The sequence below is a fragment of the Lepidochelys kempii genome, chromosome 10 (genome assembly GCF_965140285.1).
Source record: "Lepidochelys kempii isolate rLepKem1 chromosome 10, rLepKem1.hap1, whole genome shotgun sequence".
Taxonomy (NCBI): domain Eukaryota; kingdom Metazoa; phylum Chordata; order Testudines; family Cheloniidae; genus Lepidochelys; species Lepidochelys kempii.
In genome coordinates, this window is record NC_136389.1 from 84535782 (window position 1) to 84559381 (window position 23600).

The 23600-nt window shown below is 61.3% G+C and overlaps 2 protein-coding genes across 4 annotated transcripts in view; one reads left to right on the top strand and one right to left on the bottom strand.

Annotated features, from left to right (window-relative positions):
* Positions 1-11871, top strand: part of ZNF710 (zinc finger protein 710) — a 51038-nt gene extending 39167 nt beyond the window's left edge. For all 3 annotated transcript variants that reach the window (XM_073304576.2, XM_073304575.2, XM_073304577.2), the window contains 4 exons: positions 4435-5909; positions 7071-7262; positions 7811-7985; positions 10761-11871. In XM_073304576.2, the coding sequence (XP_073160677.2) occupies positions 4461-5909; positions 7071-7262; positions 7811-7985; positions 10761-10933 (1989 nt within the window). In that variant the 5' untranslated portion in view covers positions 4435-4460 and the 3' untranslated portion in view covers positions 10934-11871. The remainder of the gene's footprint in view (positions 1-4434; positions 5910-7070; positions 7263-7810; positions 7986-10760) is intronic.
* Positions 11872-13707: 1836 nt separating this feature from the next.
* On the bottom strand, positions 13708-21716 carry IDH2 (isocitrate dehydrogenase (NADP(+)) 2). The gene is made up of 11 exons (XM_073304578.2): positions 21566-21716; positions 19165-19256; positions 18294-18459; positions 17401-17561; positions 17055-17198; positions 16442-16578; positions 15849-16000; positions 15543-15655; positions 15094-15191; positions 14696-14788; positions 13708-14091 (listed from the first exon to the last, which is right to left on the bottom strand). The coding sequence occupies exons 1-11, from the start codon at positions 21681-21683 to the stop codon at positions 14004-14006; spliced, it is 1362 nt and encodes a 453-aa protein (XP_073160679.1). The 5' UTR covers positions 21684-21716; the 3' UTR covers positions 13708-14003.
* Between the last annotated feature and the right edge of the window lie 1884 nt (positions 21717-23600).

A 23600-nucleotide genomic window follows, 5' to 3' on the forward strand; every position in this document is an offset into this window, starting at 1 on the left:
GCAGAGGCCTTGCCAATCTGGATCCTACTGAGGAGTAGTTGCAGCCACCTGGCCCCTTAACCTTCAGTTATGGGGTGCTGGAGGGCACCTGGGGTGCAGGCAGAGGCCCAAGGGACACTGCTACACAAGAAGATGCTGGTCTCGGAAACCTGGGGCACATGTGGGTGACACGTCTCGAAGAACCAGGCATGCCGTAGGGCAGGGGACCGGTTTCTCAAGACTCGGATGAGGAAGGTTTAGGGGAGCTGTGCAGGTGCTTGTATTCGTGCTGCTTTATATATTGGGCCAGTTGGGGGTTACAACCGCTCTGAGCAGAAGAGGGGGTTGATTGAGTGTCTGACATGTCTGTTTCCCAGCCTACCTGACGGGGTTGGCCTCCCTTGCTGGCTGGCTTTCTGTCTCTAGCTGTCTCCTCCTCTCCCTGGGATCTCCCTTGCTTTGTTTGGCATTCTCCCTCTTTAACTACTTCTCAGTCACCATCACCTGCAGCCTGAATCCCTAAGGAATGCTGCTGCAGAATGGTAACGAATCTGAATTCAAGGCCGAACACCCCCAAAGGTGTCTCACCTGTCCCACATCTTCCCCCTGCAGCAGAGTCCCTGTATTTCGCTATCCCAGGTTCCTGGGCTTGCATATGGCAGTCATGAAATTATTAGCTAGCGGCTTCCTTTGGTGTGTTCAGCTGGTAAGTGCTGTGTATGGCTGACTGCTTGAAGAAGGTTCCTGTCCCCATTCTGATGATGAAGTGTATGTAAGCAAAGCAAGGGTGCTGGATAACTAGTGCCATTTGCTGTCAAACTTCCATAAAACTCTTTCTTTGCTGTCTCTGGTGACATTCATCTGCAGCTTACTTGCCTTGGTCCAAATTTACCGGCCTCACAGCTGCTCCAGAGACTAGCAGAGCACGTACGTCTCCGATGGCATGACCTTGGGTCCTGGGTTCATGAAAGCTCTCTGAGGAGCTTCAGTCCTCGGTGGGTTCTGATCATACATGCACAGGCCCTGGACCCGACGCAGGGAGGAGAGGTGCTTCGTGTTCGACTCAGAAGCTAGTTTAGAGAGAGCTCTGGGACCATGGCCCTCTAAGCACACAGGCGGTCCCCTGGATAGTCAAAATGTACTTTTTAGACAGTCTGTTGAACCTTCTGTATTAGTTTGAAGGCAGCTGAATTCCTGAGTGGTGGTTTTTAGTTAAACGTTGGGAAGAAAAGAGGAACAAATACGTCGGGGGGGCAATGAAAGAAGATGGAAGCACTTGAAGCTAAAAAGCGTAAATCCCATCCTGAATGGGTTGGTCCAGTTGTGAGCCTCTCTCCTGCTCCGAACACTTCCTCCTCCTCCCTGGCTGTGGAGCTGGGTTCCATGCTTCTCTCTAGTGGTCACGGAACAGCACAAGCAATGGCAGTGTCCAGCAGGAAAAGAGATGCACCCTGCTTCTGCTCCTAGGCTGCAGTGGGAACAGGATCGGGCCCTAAGTAGTGTCCCATTCGGGGCTGTGGCCTCTAGCAAGGTGAATTTGAGACTGGGCTGTATCTCTGGCAGACTTGGGACTGTACTTGTAGAATGCTGCTGTGTTCCCTGGGGCTCTTTTGAAAGAGACTCCTCTCGTGTGACTTCTGCATAGCACCACACCCAGAATCCCGTAGTTTCTGCACTGAGCCCATCGCTCCTACCTGAGCGAGAGCACTGCTTTAGAAAGGCATCAGTCTGGATTTAAAGCCTTTGAGCTGGAGAATCCACCAGGTCCTTAGGGAAGTGGCTCCAGTGGCTAATTCCTCTCACTGCTTAAAAAGCAGCACCTTATTTCTAGTCTGAGTTTGTCCAGTTTCAGCTCCCAGCCATGGGATTTTGTTCTGCCTTTTCCTGCTTGATTAAAGAGCCCTCTGCTATCAGAAATCTCCTCCCTACATAGGCATTAAAGATCCTGAGCAAGGCACCTCTTAGCCTTTTCTGGGATACACGAGGCTGAGTTTCTTCTCTCTCACTGTATGGAAGGTTTCCAGACCTCAGACTGTTCTCGTCACTCTCTTCTGAGCCCTCCCCAAGTGTGAATGCCAGAACTGGAGCCTGTATCTAGTGATGGGCTCACTAACTTGCAGGCAGAGGTAACACCATCTTCCTGCTCTTCCTTAATATTCCTCTGCATATTCAAGCATCCAAGTACCGGGTTTGCCCTCTTAGCTGCAGCATTGCCTTGAGCGCTCGTGTTCACTTGGTTATCTCCCGTTACTCCTCTCTCCTTCTCGCTGTCCCTGCATTCCAAGCTACGGCCTCCCACCTTGTAAGCATGACCTCTCGTCTTTGGGCTGAGACGTATGAATTTGAGTGACTGTGTTAAAATGCAGTTTGCTCAAATGAGCCCCATTTACCAAGCAATCCAGGTCAGCTTGGATAACTGGCCTGCCACTGTCCTCGTTTACCACTCACTCATTTTTATGTCCTCTGCAGGTCTGACCTGCAGTAACTGTAGAATTTCTTCCATCTCTCGGATAAAGACACAGACTGGCGCTGATCTGGGAGCGGATCCTCACAGGGCCCCACTAAAAACCTCCAATATTTAAATTTTTAGAGAGAATTTTTTATCGGGTGGGACCAAGCTGTTGTACGTTATGTCAGCAATGCCCCTTTTATCACCCAAACTGTAACCTCCTCAAAAATGGTAGTTTGAGACCCTGTTTCCCAGTAAAACCCTGGGGACTGGCATGAATTATCCTGCCATGATGTAATTGTTTGACTGCCCTCCATATCCGCCTTTCCGTGAGTGTGCTCAGAATGGACGCTGGCCGGCTGGCCTGCCATTAGCCATGGCAGCCATTTGACCTTGCCCAGTGTTCCCAGATTCATTACAAATCCCCCCGGGCAATTCAGAGAGCCCCTGGGCCAGTTCTTTCCCAGGAAGTCAGGAGGTCAGGGCATGGATAAGGGCTCAGAAGATCTGGGTTCAGTGCCAGGCCTTGCCACAGATACCCTGTGTGAGCTTAGTGTCTCTGGGCCTCAGAGGTCCCCTCTGTATGATGCGGCTCACAGCCCTGCCCTGCCTGCAGGGGCGTTGGGAGCATACCTACTTGGGGAGAGATCAGACACTTCAGTACAGGGGCCATGTGAGTTTGGATGCTTTCAAGCGTGGTGACTTTGTGGCCCACTGGGTGCTGCCTTGCTGTATCTCAGCCACTCGTACCCTTAGAAGTACCCTGTCTTTATTTTACTAATTTCAGAAGAACTTCTGGTTATTGTAATTAGCTCTATGACCCTCTCTTTGTCTTCTGTTCAGTAGTTTATCAATCTGCAGCCAGCACAGGCCCTGGATGTGCAGCCGAGGGGAAGGAAACCAGATAAAATATCAACAAGTGAACTTCCCTTAAAACAAGGCACACTCATTGCTGGGGAAACTCTGGACCAAGGGAGAGGAGCAGTTAATGAAGGGCAAAGGGAAAGGGGATTCCCCCAGCCTGGAGGTGGAGTGGGCTGCAAGGAAACAGAGGCTGAAAAGCTAGAGAGCAGAGACTTCATCTGCCGCTGAGCAAGAGGCAGCAGCATCCTAGGCTGGCTTGGCTCCTGTACGGAGTGTCCCGCCTGGGAATGCGGCGCAGCGCTTGGCTGAGCCTGCCCTTCTTCACCAGCCCCTCGGGCCCCCAGGGGAGGAACATGCAGGGGAACCTAAACAGAAAATCCCCCTAGTACGTTCTGCTTGGGCCTGGTCAGTCTAGAACACCAGGTACACTGGGGCACTTCCCAGTGCTTCCCCCGAAGAGGGTTTGGGCCGAGTCCCTTTGGCTCCCCGGCCCTTGCAGTGTTATGTTCCCCTCGCCCTGCCTTGTGAGAGAAAGGAACTTCAGGCAGCTCATAAACTGTTCGCACGTTTAGCTTTCTTGACCCTTCCTTGAAACCTGCCCGGGGGGGTTTACAGGGATTTGGGGAAGCTGAGGTTTTACAGCATCTCAGATGATGGCTTGGTTCAGAATTCCTCTCCCACCCCACCACTGGAAACCCAGCACTCAGACAGCTACATCTGGCTGAGCTGGCACAGAACATGAATGAAAGGTGGCACTGGAGTGCGAGAGAGACCCCAAGGACTCCGCTTGTCCCAGGGACTGCTCCCTCTTGGGTCTACATCTTAACGCAGAGTTTGATGTTTCCGAGGGGCTCAGCGCCACAGTTCCCAGGGGTTTCATCTGGAGTGGAGCGCTCAGCACCTCTGAACATCAGGCCCAGGTGTTCCAAGTTGGGCACCCAGAATCAGTGGTCACTCTTGATAATGTTGGTCTCCACTTGTTAGCGAAGCCGTCGTCCCAGAGCAGTGATCAGGGCGTGGCTGCTAGCCAGCACCTCAGTGCTGCCACCCCCAATGACAGCAGACTGGGTCCCTGCCTGGGCTCGTGGGGTGGGATGCAGCCCTGACAAAGGCTAACGAGCCCTTCTCTCTCATTCCTGCAGCGATGACAGCCTAGCCGTGGGGTGAGATGGAACGCTTCACCGACTCTGGAACTCAGACAGATGCGGTGGTGGTGCTCTCCCTGGCACAGGCCGCTGTCTTGGGCTTGGTGTCCGAGAACGAGCTCTTTGGCGCGACCATCAGCCCCGGAGGCTTCTTTCCAGGGCTAGGAAATGAACTTGCAGACACTGCCACGGTGGAACCCGAGGATCCGGAAAGCGCTTACCGGCTGGAGAAGGAAGGCTGTGTCCCAGCTGAGGCACCAGAGGAGGAGGGGCTGGAGGCAGAGACTCCATTTGAAAAACATACCCGCAGGAGGAAGCGGCCCCCGGTGAGGCTGGTGCCCAAGGTCAAGTATGAAAACCCTGCGAGTGCGGGCGAGGAGGTGGTGTACGAAGTGTCTGTCCCTGGCGACAGCAAGGAGGAGATGCCGAGCAGCCACCCGCCCAGCCTCGAGGAGTCCGGCTGTGAGAAGCCGGTGCAGAGCAGTGCCGTGAAGATGATTGACCTCAGTGCTTTCAGCAGGAAGCCCCGGCGTCTGCGCAGACACGTGCAGCAGACCGAGGGCCTGGGGAGTTACGAGCACAGCTGTCCGGACCCCATCCAGGTCAGTTACGCTGAGGCCAGCATGGGCGGGGCCCCAGCAAGCACGGGGCCGGAGGCCCTCGGGAGCGAGTGCAGCCTCGAGGCGAATGCTGCATCTCTGGAGGCACCCGTGCCAGAATCGTCGGAGCAGGGGAAGAGCGAGCAGGGCTTTACGTGGCAGGAGCCAGCAGATTTTGACGCAGACGCGGCTGGAGTCCACACAGAACGCAACAAAAAGGCCCAGCTGGACCGGCTGGACATCAACGTGCAGATCGACGACTCCTACCTGGTGGAGGCGGGGGACCGCCAGAAGCGCTGGCAATGCCGCATGTGTGAGAAATCCTACACCTCCAAGTACAACCTGGTGACGCACATCCTGGGCCACAACGGCATCAAGCCCCACTCCTGCCCGCACTGCGGCAAGCTCTTCAAGCAGCCGAGCCACCTGCAGACGCACCTCCTGACGCACCAGGGCACGCGGCCGCACAAGTGCGGGGTGTGCGGCAAAGCCTTCACGCAGACCAGCCACCTGAAGAGGCACATGCTGCTGCACAGCGACACCAAGCCGTACAGCTGCCACTTCTGTGGCCGGGGCTTCGCCTACCCCAGCGAGCTGAGGGCCCACGAGGGGAAGCACGAGAACGGGCGCTGCCACGTGTGCGTGGAGTGTGGGCTGGACTTCTCCACGCTGACACAGCTCAAGCGCCACCTCTCCACGCACCAGGGGCCCACGCTCTACCAGTGCCTGGAGTGCAGCAAGTCCTTCCCCTACCGCAGCCAGCTGCAGAACCACATGCTGAAGCACCAGAACGTCCGGCCCTTCGTCTGCACCGAGTGCGGCATGGAGTTCAGCCAGATCCACCACCTCAAGCAGCACTCGCTCACGCACAAGGTGCAAGCAGCCGCTGAGCCCAAGGGCTTTCCCTGCCCCGGAGAGCAGTGTGCGGGGGCCGGGGGAGGGAACGATTTCCCTTCCTTAGAGCACTCACTGTCCCCATTGGGGGTCGGGCTCAGGCAGGGATCTAGCCATTAGAGCTGGCCTTGGTTTGCACTAATTACTCATTTGTTGGTAGGATAAAAGGACATTATCATGCCCAGTCTGAGTTCCCAGGGGCCTGTGTGACCGCCCTTCCCTCCTAGGGGGGGCTCTTGGATCGGCCTTCCCTGCTTGTGGGGCAGGAACAGTGCAATATGGGTGCTGTGGGGCTGGCCAGCTACTCTGTCGCTCTGACCTTGGCCCAGAGGCTGAGACTGGAGTGTTTTCTGCCTCTTAGGGGGAGCAATTCTCCCAGCTCAGACAGCGTGCAAAGCAGAATGCAACGCTCCTGGTGTTCGTCTTAGAGACCAGTCTGCCCCCTCATTCACCATGCCCCTTCCCCAGAGGGCGCTGGGTCTGCCCATGGGGCTCAGGCAGGGCTGAGCAGTCTGCTTTCTTCCCCCGGCCATGCATGTCCACTGCAATGGAACAGGAGCTTCCAGCCAGCTGGGGCACCTGCAGCCCAGGCCCAAAGGGAATGGTTCTTACTCTCCTGCCAAAGGAGGTGCCGAATGTGCCCCCAGAGGCACTTCTTGCTCCGCTGCGGGGGAGCCAGGAGTAAAAGGGGGCGTGGGCAGAAGGATTCCCCACATAGGCTCTCCAGCCCTTGGGCTCAGCTCGCAGGGAAGGTGGGTATGCTTTGGGGGGATCCCTGTGTCTGTTTATGCAGAAGACAGGGAAGGAAGCAGGAAAGATTTCGAGGGTGGTGCAGACAAGTTGGTTGCACTGAGGCTTTGTTCCATATGCTCGGTGTCCTATACAGCAGTTTATCTCCGGAGCAGAGGCAAGTCCTTAGATTTCCCCCACGGGCCCCCCGGTTACCGGGGGAGACAGACATGCCGCTGAACGTGTCTGCGCTGGCCCAAGGAGGTGGTGGTGTGCTCCATGCAGGGAGCCTCCTGTTCAGTGGACGAGGAGGTGGGGCCCCCCCGCAGTCCTTTGAGCTGGTCCCCACTAAATGTGCACGCTCCAATTCAGAGCCAAGTTGTGTGGCATTCTTTTCTGTGACCCTTGCAGGGTGTGAAGGAATTCAAGTGTGAGGTGTGCGGGCGTGAGTTCACCCTGCAGGCCAACATGAAGCGGCACATGCTCATACACACCAGCGTCCGTCCGTACCAGTGTCACATCTGCTTCAAGACCTTTGTGCAGAAGCAGACCCTCAAGACCCATATGATTGTGCACTCGCCAGTGAAGCCATTCAAATGCAAGGTACCCGCTAGGAGCCTCCAAAACCCTTCTGGGGGGCAGCTCCTTCATTGGGGCTGACACGCCCATGCTTCACCTCTGCAGGGCACCAGCCAGCCTGGACTAAGGTCACCAGTGCCCCCACATCCGCAGCACCACACAGTTCAGCCTGGCTTGCACTCTCCGCTCTGGAGAGCCAAGGCGGAAATAGCAGGGGCCGCAGCTTAGTACTGGGGCCTGTCGGCAAAGCTGGGCAGGGAGTTTGAGCTCCATGTACCTGTGTTGAGCCCCTCGCTTTCACGAGCACTAAAATGCACACCCAGCCTCACCAGCCCAGCGCCAGAAGGGGGGTGGGGGGTGGAGTGATGAGACGTAATGTGAGCGGCTAGTTCAGGTTTGTGTGGAAAGGACAGGGATAGTCGATCTGCGGGGCTCGTTTGAAAACCCCAGACCCTTAAGGCAGGCCTGGCTGTGGAAGGCAGCCGCCCGCTGGCAGTGGGGGCGGGAGGGGGGTGATACCATGTGCAGACACAGGGATGGGGCTTGCCTAATGGGTGGCCTGTTGTTCCCAGGTTTGTGGGAAGTCCTTCAACCGCATGTACAACCTGCTGGGGCACATGCACCTGCATGCCGGGAGCAAACCCTTCAAATGCCCCTACTGCTCCAGCAAGTTTAACCTGAAAGGCAACCTGAGCCGGCACATGAAGGTCAAACATGGGGTCATGGACATCAGCCTGGACAGCCAAGGTGGGTGTGGTGGCCTGCTGGGTCTCCTGGGAAGGGGAAGCCAGCATTGATAGGGCACGCACAAAGAGATCTGGCCAAACCCTGCTGTCGTCTGGTGACCTGCTAGCTTGAGGAGAGGGCTGCACCACGGCTCCTCTGCAGGGGCCTTTTGGAACGTGCCGGTCCTGTACTAACCCAGGCTCCTGGTAGCCCTCCATTGGGTTGTGCAGCATTGCCCCCAGGCTTCCCCTTCCCCCTCACAGCATGTATGTGTGGGCTTCCCCACACGTCAGACATTGTGTGTTGCACGTCACTGCAGCACAGAGGCTGTCAGGTGGAAGCTGGAGGTTTGAGCAGCTGCTTGGGAGCAGTTAAGGCTTCTGGTAGCATCAAGGGTGCATCTCTGCCTTCCTCTCCCTTTGGCCAGGGCTGAGGTGACGTTGTTAGGGGATGGAATTCTGTATTCCCAGTCTCTGGCCCTCCCTCCCATAGGGATGGCGAGATGCTTTAGCTGGCTGGTTCTGCTCAAGCACCCCACAGTGAATTAGCTAATGATGTTGACACTTAATCGTCAGCATTAGGGTTCAGACTCTAGCCTCCAGCAGAAACGAGGAGCTGCAGCTCTGAGCTGTTGTTTCAAGGTGACTGCAGCCTCCCTCCAATGGCGGTGCCTGGGTCACGGGTTCTCAGCTAGCACTGTACGCCCATTAATGAAGGCTGAGATTCTGCCATGCCACTGCAATTGAAAAACCATCTGCATGGTCCTCAAAGTGCATTGTACCAGGGGTGCTGACCTGGGTCTATGCTGTAATCACTAAGTGCCAGAGATGGCAGCATGCCATGGGGCAGCCCATCACACGGGGAGGGTGGTGGTGGGCAAGCAAGCCAGCTAGACACCTGCACTGCCTGGCACTCAGGCACAGTGTTACAAAGCCTGACACCTGGGCCCCAGAGTGCACCGTGGGCCAGGGGAATGAGGGTAAAGAATAGAATTGTCAGACACTTTGAAGAGCATCAATTGTTACACAAAAGTCAACATGGTTTCTGTAACAGGAGATCATGTCTTACTAATGGATTAGAGTTCTTTGAGCGGGTCAACAACCATGTGGACAAGGGGAATCCAGTGGACATAGTGTACTTAGATTTCCAAAAAGCCTTTGACAAGGTCCCTCACCAAAGGCTCTTATGTAAATTAAGTTGTCATGGGATAAAAGAGAAGATCCTTTCATGGATTGAGAACTAGTTAAAAGACAGGGAACAAAGGGTAGGAATAAATGGTAAATTTTCAGAATGGAGAGGGGTAACTAGTGGTGTTCCCTAAGGGTCAGTCCTAGGACCAATCCTATTCAACTTATTCATAAATGATCCAGAGAAAGGGGTAAACAGTGAGGTGGCAAAGTTTGCAGATGATACTAAACTGCTCAAGATAGTTAAGACCAAAGCAGACTGTGAAGAACTTCAGAAAGATCTCACAAAACTAAGTGCTTGGGCAACAAAATGGCAAATGAAATTTAATGTGGATAAATGTAAAGTAATGCACATTGGAAAAAATAACCCCACCTATACATACGATATGATGGGGGGGGGTAATTTAGCTACAACTAATCAGGAGAAAGATCTTGGCGTCATCGTGGATCGTTCTCTGAAGATGTCCACTCAGTGTGCAGTGGCAGTCAAAAAAGCAAACGGGATGTTAGGAATCATTAAAAAAGGGATAGCGAATAAGACGGAGAATATCTTCTTACCCTTATATAAATCCATGGTACACCCACATCTTGAATACTGTGTACAGATGTGGTCCCCTCATCTCAAAAAAGATACACTGGCATTAGAAAAGGTTCAGAAAGGGGCAACTAAAATGATTAGGGGTTTGGAACGGGTCCCATATGAGGAGAGATTAAAGAGGCTAGGACTTTTCAGCTTGGAAAAGAGGAGACTAAGGGAGGGATGTGATAAAGGTCTATAAAACCATGAGTGGTATGGAGAAAGTGAATAAGGAAAAGTTATTTACTTGTTCCCATAATATAAGAACTAGGGGCCACCAAATGAAATTAATGGGCAGCAGGTTTAAAACAAGCAAAAGGAAGTTCTTCATTCAGCACAGAGTCAACCTGTGGAACTCCTTGCCTGAGGAGGTTGTGAAGGCTAGGACTATAACAGGGTTTAAAAGAGAACTGGATACATTCATGGAGGTTAAGTCCATTAATGGCTATTAGCCAGGATGGGTGAGGAATGGTGTCCCTAGCCTCTGTTTGCCAGAGGGCGGAGATGGATGGCAGGAGAGAGATCACTAGGTCCTTACCTGTTAGGTTCACTCCCTCTGGGGCACCTGGCATTGGTCACTGGCGGTAGACAGGATACTGGGCTGGAGAGACCTTTGGTCTGACCCAGTCTGGCCGTTCTGATGAAAACCACCTCCTACGGTCAGGCGCAGCACTGCATTGCCACTGCTCCAGGGCCTTGAAAGGGTCTTGCAGATGTGGGTCAGAGCATGGGGGGAGGGGCTGCCTCCTTTGCATTCCCCTTTCCTGGCAGGTTATGATAGCGGACAGCCAGGGACGGGGAGGCTAATATGAAAGCCCCACTATCAGGAACATCAGAGACAGGTGTCCAGCTCCCCAGCTGGCCACACATTACTCAGGGGGTTCAGGGCCAGCTCTCCAAGGTAGGTGGGTGTCAGAAATGCCCTGCCCCGGCTGTGCTGCTGGGCCGTGCTCCGCATCGCATGGCACGATGCATGCGACTGCCCAGCCGCCCTGTCCTCCGACCCCACGTGTCGTGTCGTGTCGTTCCTAGATCCCATGATGGAACTGACCGGGGCGGAACATGTGGAGCTAGACCCCCAGCAGGAAATGGAGGAGTACGATGAGGAGAATGCCTATGACTACGCAGGGGTGGGCAACCCCCCGGACGAGAATGCCCTGACCGAGCAGGCCATGAAGGAAATGGCCTATTACAACATGTTGTAGCCGAGAGATGGGGGCCTAGGCCCAGCCATGTGCGGGGTCAAGACAGGGCGTGACATGGGGAAAACAAGCTCCTGTCCCCTGCTGCAGCATCCAGAACCAAAAGCCAGGCTCAGCGGGGCCTGCCCCATGGTGAAGGAGGAAATGGGGATGGCTCTGAGCCCTGGCAGAGCCAGGCTGGAGCTGGGCTGCAGGAAGTAGTAGCCCTCAGCCATAGGCCTGCAGAGGTGATGTGCTGTGCCACTCACTCCTCAGGCCATCCAGGGTGGAGTGAGACTGGGCCTGCTGCAGGCCCGCAGGCCCCTCACCTAGGTCATCCCCTCTCAGGGCTCCTTTTTCACCACCCCTTGCCTGGGGGAAGAGCAGAGATCCCTGTGTTCATTCCTGCCTGCAGTCTAAGGGTGAGCATAGCGCTCAGGCTGCGGCACTGGGAGGGAGCGCTGGCTCCTGGGCTCAGCCCCTGGGGGGCACTAGAAGAGATGCTCTCTGGCCACCATATTTTCCCCAGGTAGGGAAAGGCATGGTCCAGAATCTGATGAGCATTAATTATATTCTACCTCCTCCCTAGTCTGCTGTGGTGGGGACTGCAGCTAGTCCCACTTTATCTCCCCTCTTGGCTGTGCGGCTACCCTCCACCACAGGAAATAGCCATGGGGGGCCTCTCCTGCTCTCCCCCCTTTGCCCACGCAGGGGCCAGGACCACTTGCTCTAGCATCAGCCCGGAGGGGCAGGGCGAGATGCTGCTGCCAAGCTGAGCTGGAGCTAGCCCTGTACACAGAGAGTATTTTCTTATCGACCCCAGGGGAGGCTCAGGGCTGAGCGCTGTGTTTAAAGGACAACAGACCTGTACAAACCTGAAAAATGGTGGTATTTTGAAGTAATTTATTTTTTTCAGATGTGCTGAGTGGTTAAAGGATAAATCAAACCACCTTCCTTTGTAACGCTGTGTAACTTGCGTGTGAGCTGGAGCTGCTGGGGGGGGTGCTGGATTCCCAGGGGGGGAGCGCATCCGGAATGGGGACACGCTGGGGCCCAGAGCTGCCAGCGCTCCCTGAAGGAAAGTGACTGTGTGTGCCTGCTGCCCATGAAGACTGGCCGAGGGAACCCAAGGGAGGACGGGGTAGGCGCTGTTACTTCCCCAGGCTGCTGCTTAGGGAGAGGATTTCTGCCCTGGGGCTGGCGTAACAGCAGCGGCCCAGCCCCCTGGCAGTGCACACCAGGGGGCAGAGGGTAGCAGGTGAGGCAGGCCCTGGGGCAGGGGCTCTTACCGGAGAAGCATAGGGAACTCCAGGCTGCAGCACAACCCCCTTATTCTCTCGACCAGCCGGAAAAACATGGCTGCAGGAACCTGCCCCAGGGGCGTGTCCCCCAGCAGCACCCAGGGAGCCAGCCCTGGCCTAAGTGCAAGATCCAGCGAGTCCCAGAGCAAGGGCAGAGGCTGGAACTGTGTGGAAACAGCAGCTTAGGGAAGCAAAGCACAGCAGGGAGAGGATGCAGTGAAGCATCTGCACCAAGGGTTCCAGTAACCTCCCCCAGCCTATAAACAACCCCAGTATACTAGTGGCTGCTGGGCTGGAGAGGGAAGCCCGGGGGGCACCCAGAGACCATGCCTCCATGCTGCCCTCCTGCATGTGTTTCGGGCAGCCAGCAAAGGCTGGACTTATGGCCCAAGCAAGGCAGGCCCTATGCTAGCTGGCTGCAGGCAGGGAAGCTGCTCCTTTAAGGGCTCCAGGGCTTTACACAGGGGAAGAGGCTTTGCCACTTTCCCATCTCCTGCCAGCTCAGGACAGTGTGACCCTGGCTCTGCACAAGCACAGAAAGACCAGGCCTCAGCAGGGAGGTGAGCATGCAGCTCACCCCATTCCCCTTCAGTGCCAACGCCCCCTCCCTGGGGAACAGTGGAAGGGCGGGTGCTAGCCCACAGCCAGGCTATCTGGGCTGCTGAGGAATGCCCAGGCCAGGCCTTACTGGTGGAGCTCAGCCACTGGCAGCTCCAGCTTTGCAGTCACTTTTCCCCTGCCCCAGCAATGCTGAGGGACTCTCAAATAAAGCTGCCCAAAAACTAGGTGGCAATTGAGCCCTAGGTGCCATTGCTGGCCCACATCCCTCGCAGGGCCTGGGGTGCAAGCCCTCCGGCTGCAAGCTGCCTTTGGCCCCCCTTACCAGACAGCGCCTGCAGCAAGCATGCTGAAGCACGGCTGAGCCCAGGAAGAGGGAAGGTGGAGCAGGATCTCTGACTGCCCAGGAGGCAGCCACTCGCTCCCTGCCGCGTTCTCTACACGGCCTCTTCTAGGTCAGCGCCGGAGCCCTCGCAGGCAGGCCGGGCCCAGGGGCAGAGATGGGGATTGCCGAGGCCGGAGAGGACTGGGTGGCTGGCGCATGCCTGTCCCTGAGTGGAGGACAGCAGCAGGGTGCAGCTCCTGCCGTCACTGCATTGTGTGCACAGCGCAGGCACTGGGCTCATGCATGCAAAGCTCTCGGCTGCACTGGAGGTCCCTCGCTGGGACAGCTGTTTCCCAGTCATTCCACACAGCAGCCTTTAGCTGTGGGACTTCCCGGGGGGGGCAGGCCCCACCCTGGCTGCTGGCCTGGCCCTGCACCTGCCCAAAGAGCAGCTTTGGCTGGGGGCGGGGCTGCAGGCAGGGCTCTTCCTGGAGGTGAATGCAGTATGGGGTAACGGTCCAGGGGTAACGAGAGGGGAGTTTGCCACCAGGGCGCAGCAAAGCAACTGCAACTGGCCAGTGGCCTGTTAACCCTTTCTGGGCAGCAGACAGCAGGAGGGTGAAGAGGTTTATTAGCTACACTTGGCACCATGAGGTCAGAGGTTACATAAATTAAGCACACGCCTGGCAGCACTGGCCAGGCCTGGCCACAAGCCCCTGGCACTCACGCTCCTAGAAATACTTTAAAAAACACGTTATAAAAACGAATCCGAGTGTTCCTGGGCCCAGGCCATGAGCTCAGAGCAGCGTTCGCTCCTAGCCTGTTCATGAGGTAAACTGCCCGGCCCGGGTACCACGGCACGCGGACGGATGGACACCCCCCCACCCCACCCCTGAGCAGCCCCTCGCCTCTACTGCTTGCCCAGGGCTTTGTCCAAGTTGTTCTTGATTGCGTCCAGGAAGTCCGTGGTGTTCACATAGTGCTCGTTCAGCTTCACGCTGAAAGACAAGGGAGGAGGGTCGGGGGGACTGCGCTGGCAGCCTCTCCCGCTGCCCCTTCATTGGCTTCTCTGTCCCGCACGGGCAGCCGGACCTGCCTCGCAGCAATGCTGGGAGCAAGTGCAGCCCCTGAGCCAGCTGCAGCAGGTCCCTGTGGAGTCTGGCCTGGCTGACGGGGGGGAGTGGGGACAGGCCCCTGCAGCCACCTGTCCTGCATGGCAGCACGAGCAGGGACCCCGCTGTCTCTGCTGTGTGACAGTCAAGCCTCCAGCTCCCCCCAGAGACACCAGGCACGGGGACCCCATCCTGCCCAATTCCCAGCACAAGAGCACCCTCACGAGCCCGACAGCTCAGGGTACAGATGCTGCAGAGCCAGGTGGGACAAAGGTATCACCCACCCCCTGGCAGCACTGGCCTTTCCAGGGTGCTGGATGGATAAGGGGTGCCTGAGGAGCGGGTGGGAGGACAACAGCGCAAAGGGGCACGGTCCTGTCTGAGCCAGGCAGCGGGGGCAGCTCTACAGAGCCCCACCCCCACCACCCCCCGAGCAGGGAGCCAGGCCCCAGAGCGCTCAGCCCCCTGCTCCCCCCTGTGAGTCACTCACTTGCTGAGCCCGTGGATGCAGCCTGCAAGGTCCTTTGTCATAGCTCCACTCTCCACCGTCTCCACGCAGACCTTCTCCAGAGTCTGAGCAAACCTGGGGGGAGACAACAAGGTCACAGCCTGCACCCCGCTTTCCTCCCCACAGCCCACCGACCAGGCTGTTGCTGGAAGCCTGGCTCTGGTCTCGGGGCTGGCCAAGGAGCCGCGTTACCCTGACACGGTGGCCAGCCAGGCTCCTTCCACAGAAGCGACCCATGGCCTGGTACAGTCACCGGCGACATTAGCCCCAAAGAGGGGGTCAGCCGCCTGCCAGCTGAGGGAAGGCTCCGGGCTCCAGGAGACTGAGCTGCAGCACTGGCCCTGGGCTGGTGCTGGCTGCTGCTCTGGTGCAATGCTTACTTCATGAGATCCGGGTTACTGTCCAGCTTGCCTCTGTGCTCCAGGCCACGCGTCCAGGCAAAGATGCTGGCAATGGGGTTAGTGCTGGTGGGTCGTCCCTGCAGGAGGGCAGAGCATCAGAACACCTAGTGATGGGGAGACACTGACCCAGCCCTGCACCCCGAGGCTCTGGGCAGCCGCAGCAAGCAATGCACGCTCCTCCCCACCCAGAGCTGCCGGGAGAGACCCTGGATCCCACCCCACACCTGGCAGGCTCAGGGCAGGGAAACAGCCCCAGAGGGGCACACTGGCCAGTCCCCAGCCCCTCCCTCATCCAGAGTGTGAACAGGGACTCTCTGCTCACTGCCAAGCCCCTCCCCTGGACTGGGCACGGGCGGGGGGGGGCCCCAGCCGCACTCACAGAGCAGGTGCAGTGCTTGCGGGGCGGGTGGGGGGGTGCGCACACCCACCTTCTGGTGCTCCCGGTAGTGGCGGGTGACAGTGCCATGGGCTGCCTCAGCTTCTATGGTCTTTCCATCCGGGCACACCAAGACGGAGGTCATCAGGCCCAGGGAACCGAACCCTAGAGCGCGAAGCAGAGTCCAGTGAGGAGCAGCCCGGGAGCCCCTGGCCTGCAGGGCAAGGCAGCACTGGCAGATCCTGCATGGAGATGCCCCAGGCATAAGGCTGCCCTCCCCAGCCAGGCCGAGCAGGAGGGCCTCAGCCCCCACAAGTCCGGGGCTGAGCCCTGTGGTGGCCCCCCCACCCAGCGTTACCTTGGGCCAGGATGTCCGACTGGACATCACCGTCGTAGTTCTTACAGGCCCAGACGAAGCCGCCGGAGGATTTCAGCACCTGGGCCACCATGTCATCGATGAGCCGGTGCTCATACCAGATCTTCAGCTTGTCAAACTCCGTCTTGTAGTGCCTGGGGAGCCGAGAGCACAGTCACCGGGAGCCCCTGCCCCCACCCTGGAGCGCACCCAGAGAGCCTCCACGGCTCAGGCAGGATGGGAAGAGCTGGGTACCCAGTAAACCCCTCTGCATCTCCCCAAGGGCAGCTGCTTCTAGACACAGGCTCTAAAGGCTCTAATCAGCTTCATGGGCCTTCAACATAATAGCACCAGGGCCAGGCCTCCAGCCTGGACCCACCTGCACAGAGCCACTCTTGCAGGGCTACTACCATACAGTACGCTGGTCCTGCCCTCCCCAGCAGGGGCGCTGTAGGGAGCGGGGCGGCACCAGGGGACCCCCGGCAGGGGCACTGTAGGGAGCGGGGCGGCACCAGGGGACCCCCGGCAGGGGCACTGTAGGGAGTGGGGCGGCTCAGGGACTCCCCAGGGAGGGCTCAGGACAGGTCAGGCCGTACTTGTCGAAGATCTCCTGGAAGATGTCTTTGAAGCGCCCATCGTAGGCCTTGAGGATGGTGTTCTTGGTGCTCATGTAGAGGGGCAACTTCTTCTGGATGGCGTACTGGAAGCAGCTGTGCGCGAAGCCGGAGATAGACTGCAAGGGAGTGTGGGCCGGCCGGTGACTCCCTCAGCGCCAGCTGCAGGCGCCGCGGGGCAGGGAGGGGGCAGCTGAGTCTCTTGGCAGCTGCCTTTGGCTGGTTCCAGGCAGCCCCAGATGGGCTCAGGCCTCGTCCAACTGCCAACGCCCAAGGGAGAGAAGGAGCCCGTCCCCCAGCCAGGGCTTGGCTCCCACACTCCACCTACAGCCTCTGCCCGTTTCCCAGCCCAGGAGGCAGCTGGGCAGGGGACCCCTCATTGCAGCCACGGGCTGGCTCCCCGGGCAGCATGTGGAGGGCTGTGCTAGGCCATAAGGGGAGTCGGGCTGAGATCCTGCTAGCCAAGAAGGGCATAGCCCCACCGGGAACCCTCACCCCCATGCCGAGAGGGGCTGCCAGCATCAGTTGCTCCCGTCCCCCAGCCCTGCAGCGCCAGGACTGGAGAACACCCCGGCTGTGCCTGCCCGCCTCTCACCTCGTCCGTGTTGTACATGCCCATGCCGACACCCCCGCCAGGGAAGTTGTAAACCTCCCACTCCTTCACGGCACTGCCGTCCTTCGGGGTGAACACCATCTTGAATGTCCCGGACCTGTCCACAACGAAGTCTGTGGCCTTGTACTGAAAACAGGCCAAAGAGTTACGCTCAGCAGCCATGGCAACCACCCACCCCGAGCCCGCCCCTGCACTCGCTGCCAACAGCCCCCACTTCAGCACCCCACAGGCCCCACGCCAGCCCCCTGCTGAGCCATGGGCACACGGTCGGTGCCTGCTGCCGTCCAGCCACCCCGGCCCACACAGGGCCCCGCAGTGGCAGGCTCACCTGGTCGCCGTGGGCATGTCTGCCGATGGTGATGGGCTTGGTCCAGCCCGGGACCAGGCGGGGAATGTTCTTGCAGACGATGGGCTCCCTGAAGACGGTCCCGCCCAAGATGTTTCGGATTGTGCCGTTGGGGCTCTTCCACATCTTCTTCAGCTTGAACTCTACAAACAAGGGGGGAGGGGGAGGAAGACGTGCCATGGGCCCAGCCCCCTCCCACACACAACCCCCTCCACAGCATCCTCCCCACTAGGCACCCTGGCAGCCCAACCCCATGCCAGCCCCTGCAGTGCCAGCCAGGAGCCACACCTCACACTGGGGGGGGTCTCACGGTCCAGGGTCACAGCTCAGCTCCTGCAGGCCAGCCCTTCACGCCTGAGCCCCTGCTGCTCGGAGGGCCGGCTCCAGCCAGCGAGCCCTGACCTCCCCGTGTCACTGAGTGGCAAGGAGCCAGGCAGCGCAGGGAGAAGGTGTCGTGATGCCCAGGGGCTGCTAGAACCGCAGCATCTGTCTGCGCCGAGGTCAGTGCTGGGACCCAGCCAGGAGGCAGAGCAGAGATGCCTATGCCTGCCCCAGCCAGGGGCGCTGGGCGGCACCAGAACCCAGAGGCTGGAGCTGCCCCTGCACAGGCCCCAGGAGCGAGTACAGCAAGACTCAGACGCCCAAGGAGCTGCCAGGAGCAGGGAGTGCAGACAAGGGGGAGGAGGGTAAGTGCCCCACAGAGAGCAGCCCAGCCCAGCCCAGTCCCCCAAGCCCAGCTCACATGGAGTCTGAGCCCTACTCCATCTCCTCCAGTGCTCAGTGAGGTCTGGGCTCGCTGCCCAGGGTCCCCTGCCACGGCAGCGCCTGTCCCAGGAGCAACCTCACCCCTCTCCCTGGCAGCCTGCCCTCTGCACCTTCCACTCTGGCTTCATCAGGCGTGATGGTGGCACACTTCACGGCCACGCTGTACTTCTGGGTAGCCAGCGCCGAGTCAATGGTGACCTGGTCGTCTGTCTGGTCCCGGTTCGGCAGGCCCAGGTCGAAGTACTTCAGCTGCACGTCGACGTTGGGCAGGATCAGCTGGAGGGCAAGGTGGGGAAAGGGCACGCTCAGCGTGAGGGGCACGGCGCCCAGACCACGCCGGCGCGCAGGGAGCGGGGCAGCAGAGCTGGCTGTGTCCGAGCTGCCCCAGGGGCTGGGAACGCTGCTCCTGGAGCCACACCCACCCGCTACAGACGCGCTGGGGCTGAGCGCAGGAAGCACGGATGTCGCCTTGGAGCTGCCGCTCCCCTCCGCAGCCTTGCGGCACAGTTGGAACCAGCCCCACAACGGGGGCCACTTCCGGGCTCTCGCACTCGCAGGAAACTGCAAAGCCCACAGGGGGGTGGTTCTCAGACACCTGCTTCCTGGCTGGGGACAGCAGCAGGACCGAGGGAAGCCAGGTTCCATGACGCAAGACTGCATCCTCTCCAGGGAGCTTCAGAAACCCCGGCGCTCCCACTGGCCCAGCCGGCTAGACACAGCCTGCGTTCCGGCCACGTTTGTGCTGCTGAAGCAGCGAGGGGCATGGACAGCTCGCCCACAGGCAGCAGGGATGGGGGCATGGACCTGAGCTGCTGGCCCGTGTGAAACCTGGCCAGTCACCACGCCTGCAGAGGACCCAGCATCAGGGGGCAAACGAGTCTCATCCTCCCCCCCCACCCCCCCAGAGCTTGGGTCCTATGCCCCACGGGGGGCAGGAGGGCTCTCCCACCCCGCAGACCATCTGCTGCCCCCAAACACTACCTTCTCCTTGATGAACTCCCAGATGATCCGCGTCATCTCATCCCCATCCATCTCCACCACCGGCTTGGCCACCTTGATCCGTTTGTCAGCATCTAGGAAGAAACATCATTGCTGTCAGAGCACCTGCCACCTGGGAGCAGAGGCTGCCACTGACCCTAGCCATCTGCCCAGCCCAAGCCGCCCCCAGCCGTGGAGACTGAGCAGGTGGCCGTGTGGGAGGCGGGCAGCGCCAGCCTCCAGCCGAGGGAGCCCTGTCCGGGTTTAGCAATTCCCCGCCCTGATTCAAACACGCTGGCTTGTAGCCAGAGCTCCTTGAACTGAGAAGCCCCATGACCAGGGGCCAGAACCAGCTCTAACTGCCCCAAGGGAACCCGGCATCCCATCAAGCCATTGCCAGGCTCCTCCAGCAGCATGTATCACCCAGGGACAGAGGCCCCTGGAGCCCAGCCAGCCCAAACTCCCCCTGGAAAACGTGGGGCACACCCTCGCAGGGAGAATCACGCCTGCTCCCCATCACCAGCTGGCACCAAAGGCCAAGGGCAAAGCACTGCTCCATAGGCCTAGGCGGTGACCTAGGGACACACAAACGCCCTCTAAGTGCAGCTCATTCTCGCCTGGGATCCAGGGCGGCAGCTGATCTTGTCTAAAGGGAAAGTGAATTAAACGCATGCTGTGACTCAAATCCTGACTCCAGGCCAGGGCCTGCTGCCAGCTCCCTGCTCTCCGCTCTAGAGCAGCGGCTGGCCTGTCTCCTCACAGGAATCAGGGACTAGAAACCAGCCCTTCCACTCCCAGCAGATGAGCTGCAGCAGAAGCCAGCTGATCCCCAGCCTCCAGCACACAGTGCGGCTGGGCAGAGCAGGGGAATGCACACAGGCCCGGGCACCCGCATGGCGGCAGGGAGAGAGATCCAGGGCTGGCCTTTCCAGCTCTGAAAGGGCATTAGCATGGTGAGCACTTTCCCAGGCAGCTCCGGGCCCACCGCCAGCCTCACACAAAGGGGCTTGTTCCATTTCACAGCCCAGAGGGGTGACTGGAGGGGAGGGAGAGGGGACAAACAGAATTCACAGCAGGAGCTGCCCAGACAAGAGGCTTTCAGAAGCCCCTTTCTTCCCCCTCCTGCGCCTTGAAATCCAGAGCTCTAGGCCAGGCTGAAGGGTCCGACGCCCTTGAACGACCTTAGAGGAGCAGGTTCTTTCAGACAGGCCACAAGCTGAACAGCCCAGAACTGGCTTCACAAAAGCAAACACTTCCCAAAGAGCTGCCGGCTGGGTGCCAGCAATATCCTAGATTTGCAGGCCTGACAGCAGCCCTGAGAGCCAGGCATGGTGCCCTGAGTCAGACCAGAGCAAGGCAGCCAGCAGGACTCCAAGAACCCAGGCCGGGGCTCAGCCGGAGGGGCCGGAGAACAGTCTCCTGCTCTGAAGGCAGGTTATGGGCGTCCCCTCACACTGCTAGGACCCAGGCATTCGGCGCTGCAGCCTAGACCTAGCCGGGCTGTCTAGAGCACTGCTCCCAGGGACCTCCCAGGACAGATTAGACCCATTTGGCTCTGGAGTGAGGCCTCCCCTTCCCCAGCTGCACCGCAAGACTCAGGCCGAGGAGGGCAGCCCCCCCCCAGGTCTGCACCAGCACCAGCACCATCCTGACCCACTGAGCTCCCACGCTAGCTGCAGCCATTCTCGGAAAGCAGCTGCTGGCAGCCCCTGGGCGAGAGCCGCGCCCTGCCCTCTCCGGGGAGGGAGCAGGTCGCGGCCGGCGCGCCCGGAGACCCGCTACGCCGCAGGAATCCCGCCGCCTCTTTCCACGGCCCGGCCCTCGCAGGCTACGCTCCGGGGGAGCCGCGCTCGGGCTGCCCGCTGCCCCCGCCAGCACACGCGGCGTGGCCGGAGGGGCCCCGGGGCTGGCCGGGCCCTGGGCAGGAGCCGCCCCCCGGCCCGCGTTCCCGCAGGCCCTGGGTCGACCCGCACGCCAGGCCCGGGAGCCCCCGACCCCCCACCCGGGCCCGGCTGGCGGCAGGGCTCAGCACCCCTCCGAAGGCCGGGCTGGGCGGCTCGGAGCACAGGGGCCGCTCCCAGGGCAGGGCGGGGCTGCGGAGACCCAGCTGCCCCGCGCACCGAGGGCGGACGGGGCGGGCAGCCCCCGGGACCCGACGCCGCTCCGCGGGGCAGAGCCGGGCAGACGGGCCAGGCGCCCGGCAGAGCCCAAGGCCCGGGCGGCCCAAGGTCACCGGCCGCGTCGCGGGAGCAGCCGGGGGGCCCGGGCGGGGCCGGGGGGCCCGTGGGGCGGGGAGTCGCTCGCGCGGGGGCCCGGCTTCCCGCACCCGCCCCGCAGCTGCCTCCGCCCTTTGGGGGCCCCCGGGCCCCGGGCCCCCCCGGGCTCCCCCGGGCCCCGGACTCACAGTGGCGGCGCGGCTGGTGCGCGCCCAGCGCCGGGGCCAGGGCGGCGGCGGGGCGGCGGCTCAGGCCGGGGGCGGCGGCGCGGCAAAGCGCCGGGGCTGCGCCGAGGTACCGGGCCATCGCGGGACACGGAGCCGGGCAGCGCCGGCCGCGGACTCGGGGCGGCCGGGACACGTGAGCGGGCCCCGCCCGGCCCGGCGCCTCCGCGCATTGGGCAGCGCGGCCCGGCGCCTCCCCGGGGCGGAGCGCGGCCCCCGCCCGGCCCCGGGACCCCGGCGCGGCTGCCCCGAGCGCCACGTGCTGCCTTTGTTCCCGGCCGGCCGGGAGCCCGGACCCCCCTCTGACCCCCCCGCCGGGAACCCCGGACCCCCCCTGCCGCCCCCCCGCCGGGAGCCCCGGACCCCCCTCTGACCCCCCCGCCGGGAGCCCGGACCCCCCCTGCCGCCCCCCCGCCGGGAGCCCCGGACCCCCCTCCGTCTGACCCCCCCGCCGGGAGCCCCGGACCCCCCTCTGCCGCCTCCCCCGGGACCCCGGACCCCCCTCCGTCTGCCGCCCCCCCGCCGGGAGCCCCGGACCCCCCTCTCTGCCGCCCCCCCGCCGGGAGCCCCGGACCCCCCCCCTGCCGCCCCCCCGCCGGGAGCCCCGGACCCCCCTCTGACCCCCCCGCCGGGAGCCCGGACCCCCCCTGCCGCCCCCCCGCCGGGAGCCCCGGACCCCCCTCCGTCTGACCCCCCCGCCGGGAGCCCCGGACCCCCCTCTGCCGCCTCCCCCGGGACCCCGGACCCCCCTCCGTCTGCCGCCCCCCCGCCGGGAGCCCCGGACCCCCCTCTCTGCCGCCCCCCCGCCGGGAGCCCCGGACCCCCCTCTCTGCCGCCCCCCCGCCGGGAGCCCGGACCCCCCTCTCTGCCGCCCCCCCGCCGGGAGCCCGGACCCCCCCTCTGCCCCCCCCGCCGGGAGCCCGGACCCCCCCTCTGCCCCCCCCGCCGGGAGCCCGGACCCCCCCCTCTGCCCCCCCCGCCGGGAGCCCCGGTCCCCCCTCCGTCTGCCCCCTCCCCGCCGGGAGCCCCGGACCCCTCCCTCTGCCGCCCCCCCCCTTGGGAGCCCCGAGACCTCTCCCTCTGCCTCCCCCGCCGGGAGCCCCGAAACCCCCCCTTCTGCCGCCCCCCGGCTGAGAGCCCCAAGACCCCCTCCTTCTGCCGCCCCGCCACCGGGAGCCCCGAGCCCCTCCCTCTGCCTCCCCCGCCAGGAGCCCCGAGACCCCCCCTTCTGCCGCCCCCCGGCCGGGAGCCCCAAGACACACTCCCCGCCGCCCCCTGGCCGGGAGCCCCAAGTCCCCCTCTGCCCCCCCCCAGGAGCCCCGAGCCCCCGTCTGTTCCCCCCCGCCGGAAGACCCAGACTCCGAGCCCCTCCCTCTGCCTCCCGCCGGGAGCCCCCTTTTGCCCCCCCCCCCCACTGGGAGTCCCGAGACCCTCCCTCTGCCTTCCCCCGCCGGGAGACACGGACCCCGAGTCCATCTCTGCCCCTCCCCTCCCGCCGGGAGCTCTGAGCCCCCCTCTGCCCCCCCTCCGGGAGATCCAGACGCCAAGCCCCTCTCTGTCCCCCCCCGCCAGGAGACACCCACCCACCCACCTTTGCCCTGCCGGGAGACCCGAGACTTCCCCCAGATCAGGACGCGGAGTGGCCCAGCCCCGCTGGGAGACGTAGACCCTGAGCCCCCAGTCACACCCTGATCCCCCTCCCCAAGTTAGACCCAGACCCATCTCTGTGAGACAGGGACCAGGACCCCATCTCTGCCCAGTGATTTCAGTCTGTTCATAACCCTTCCCCAGTACCATGGGGCGGGCCTCTGCCCCCTCGCCATTACACCTCCTCTGCCGCTTCTGAGCCCCCACCCCGCGGTCTCTTCTCCAGGCCCACCCTGCCTGTCCCTCTCCCCAGCACCATAGCTTCTGCCCTACTGATGGACTGGCCCGGCTCAGCTCTTTCCATCTCCTGTCTCTGGTTCTCTTCCTGGCAAGGAGCCCTGGGTAGGGGCAA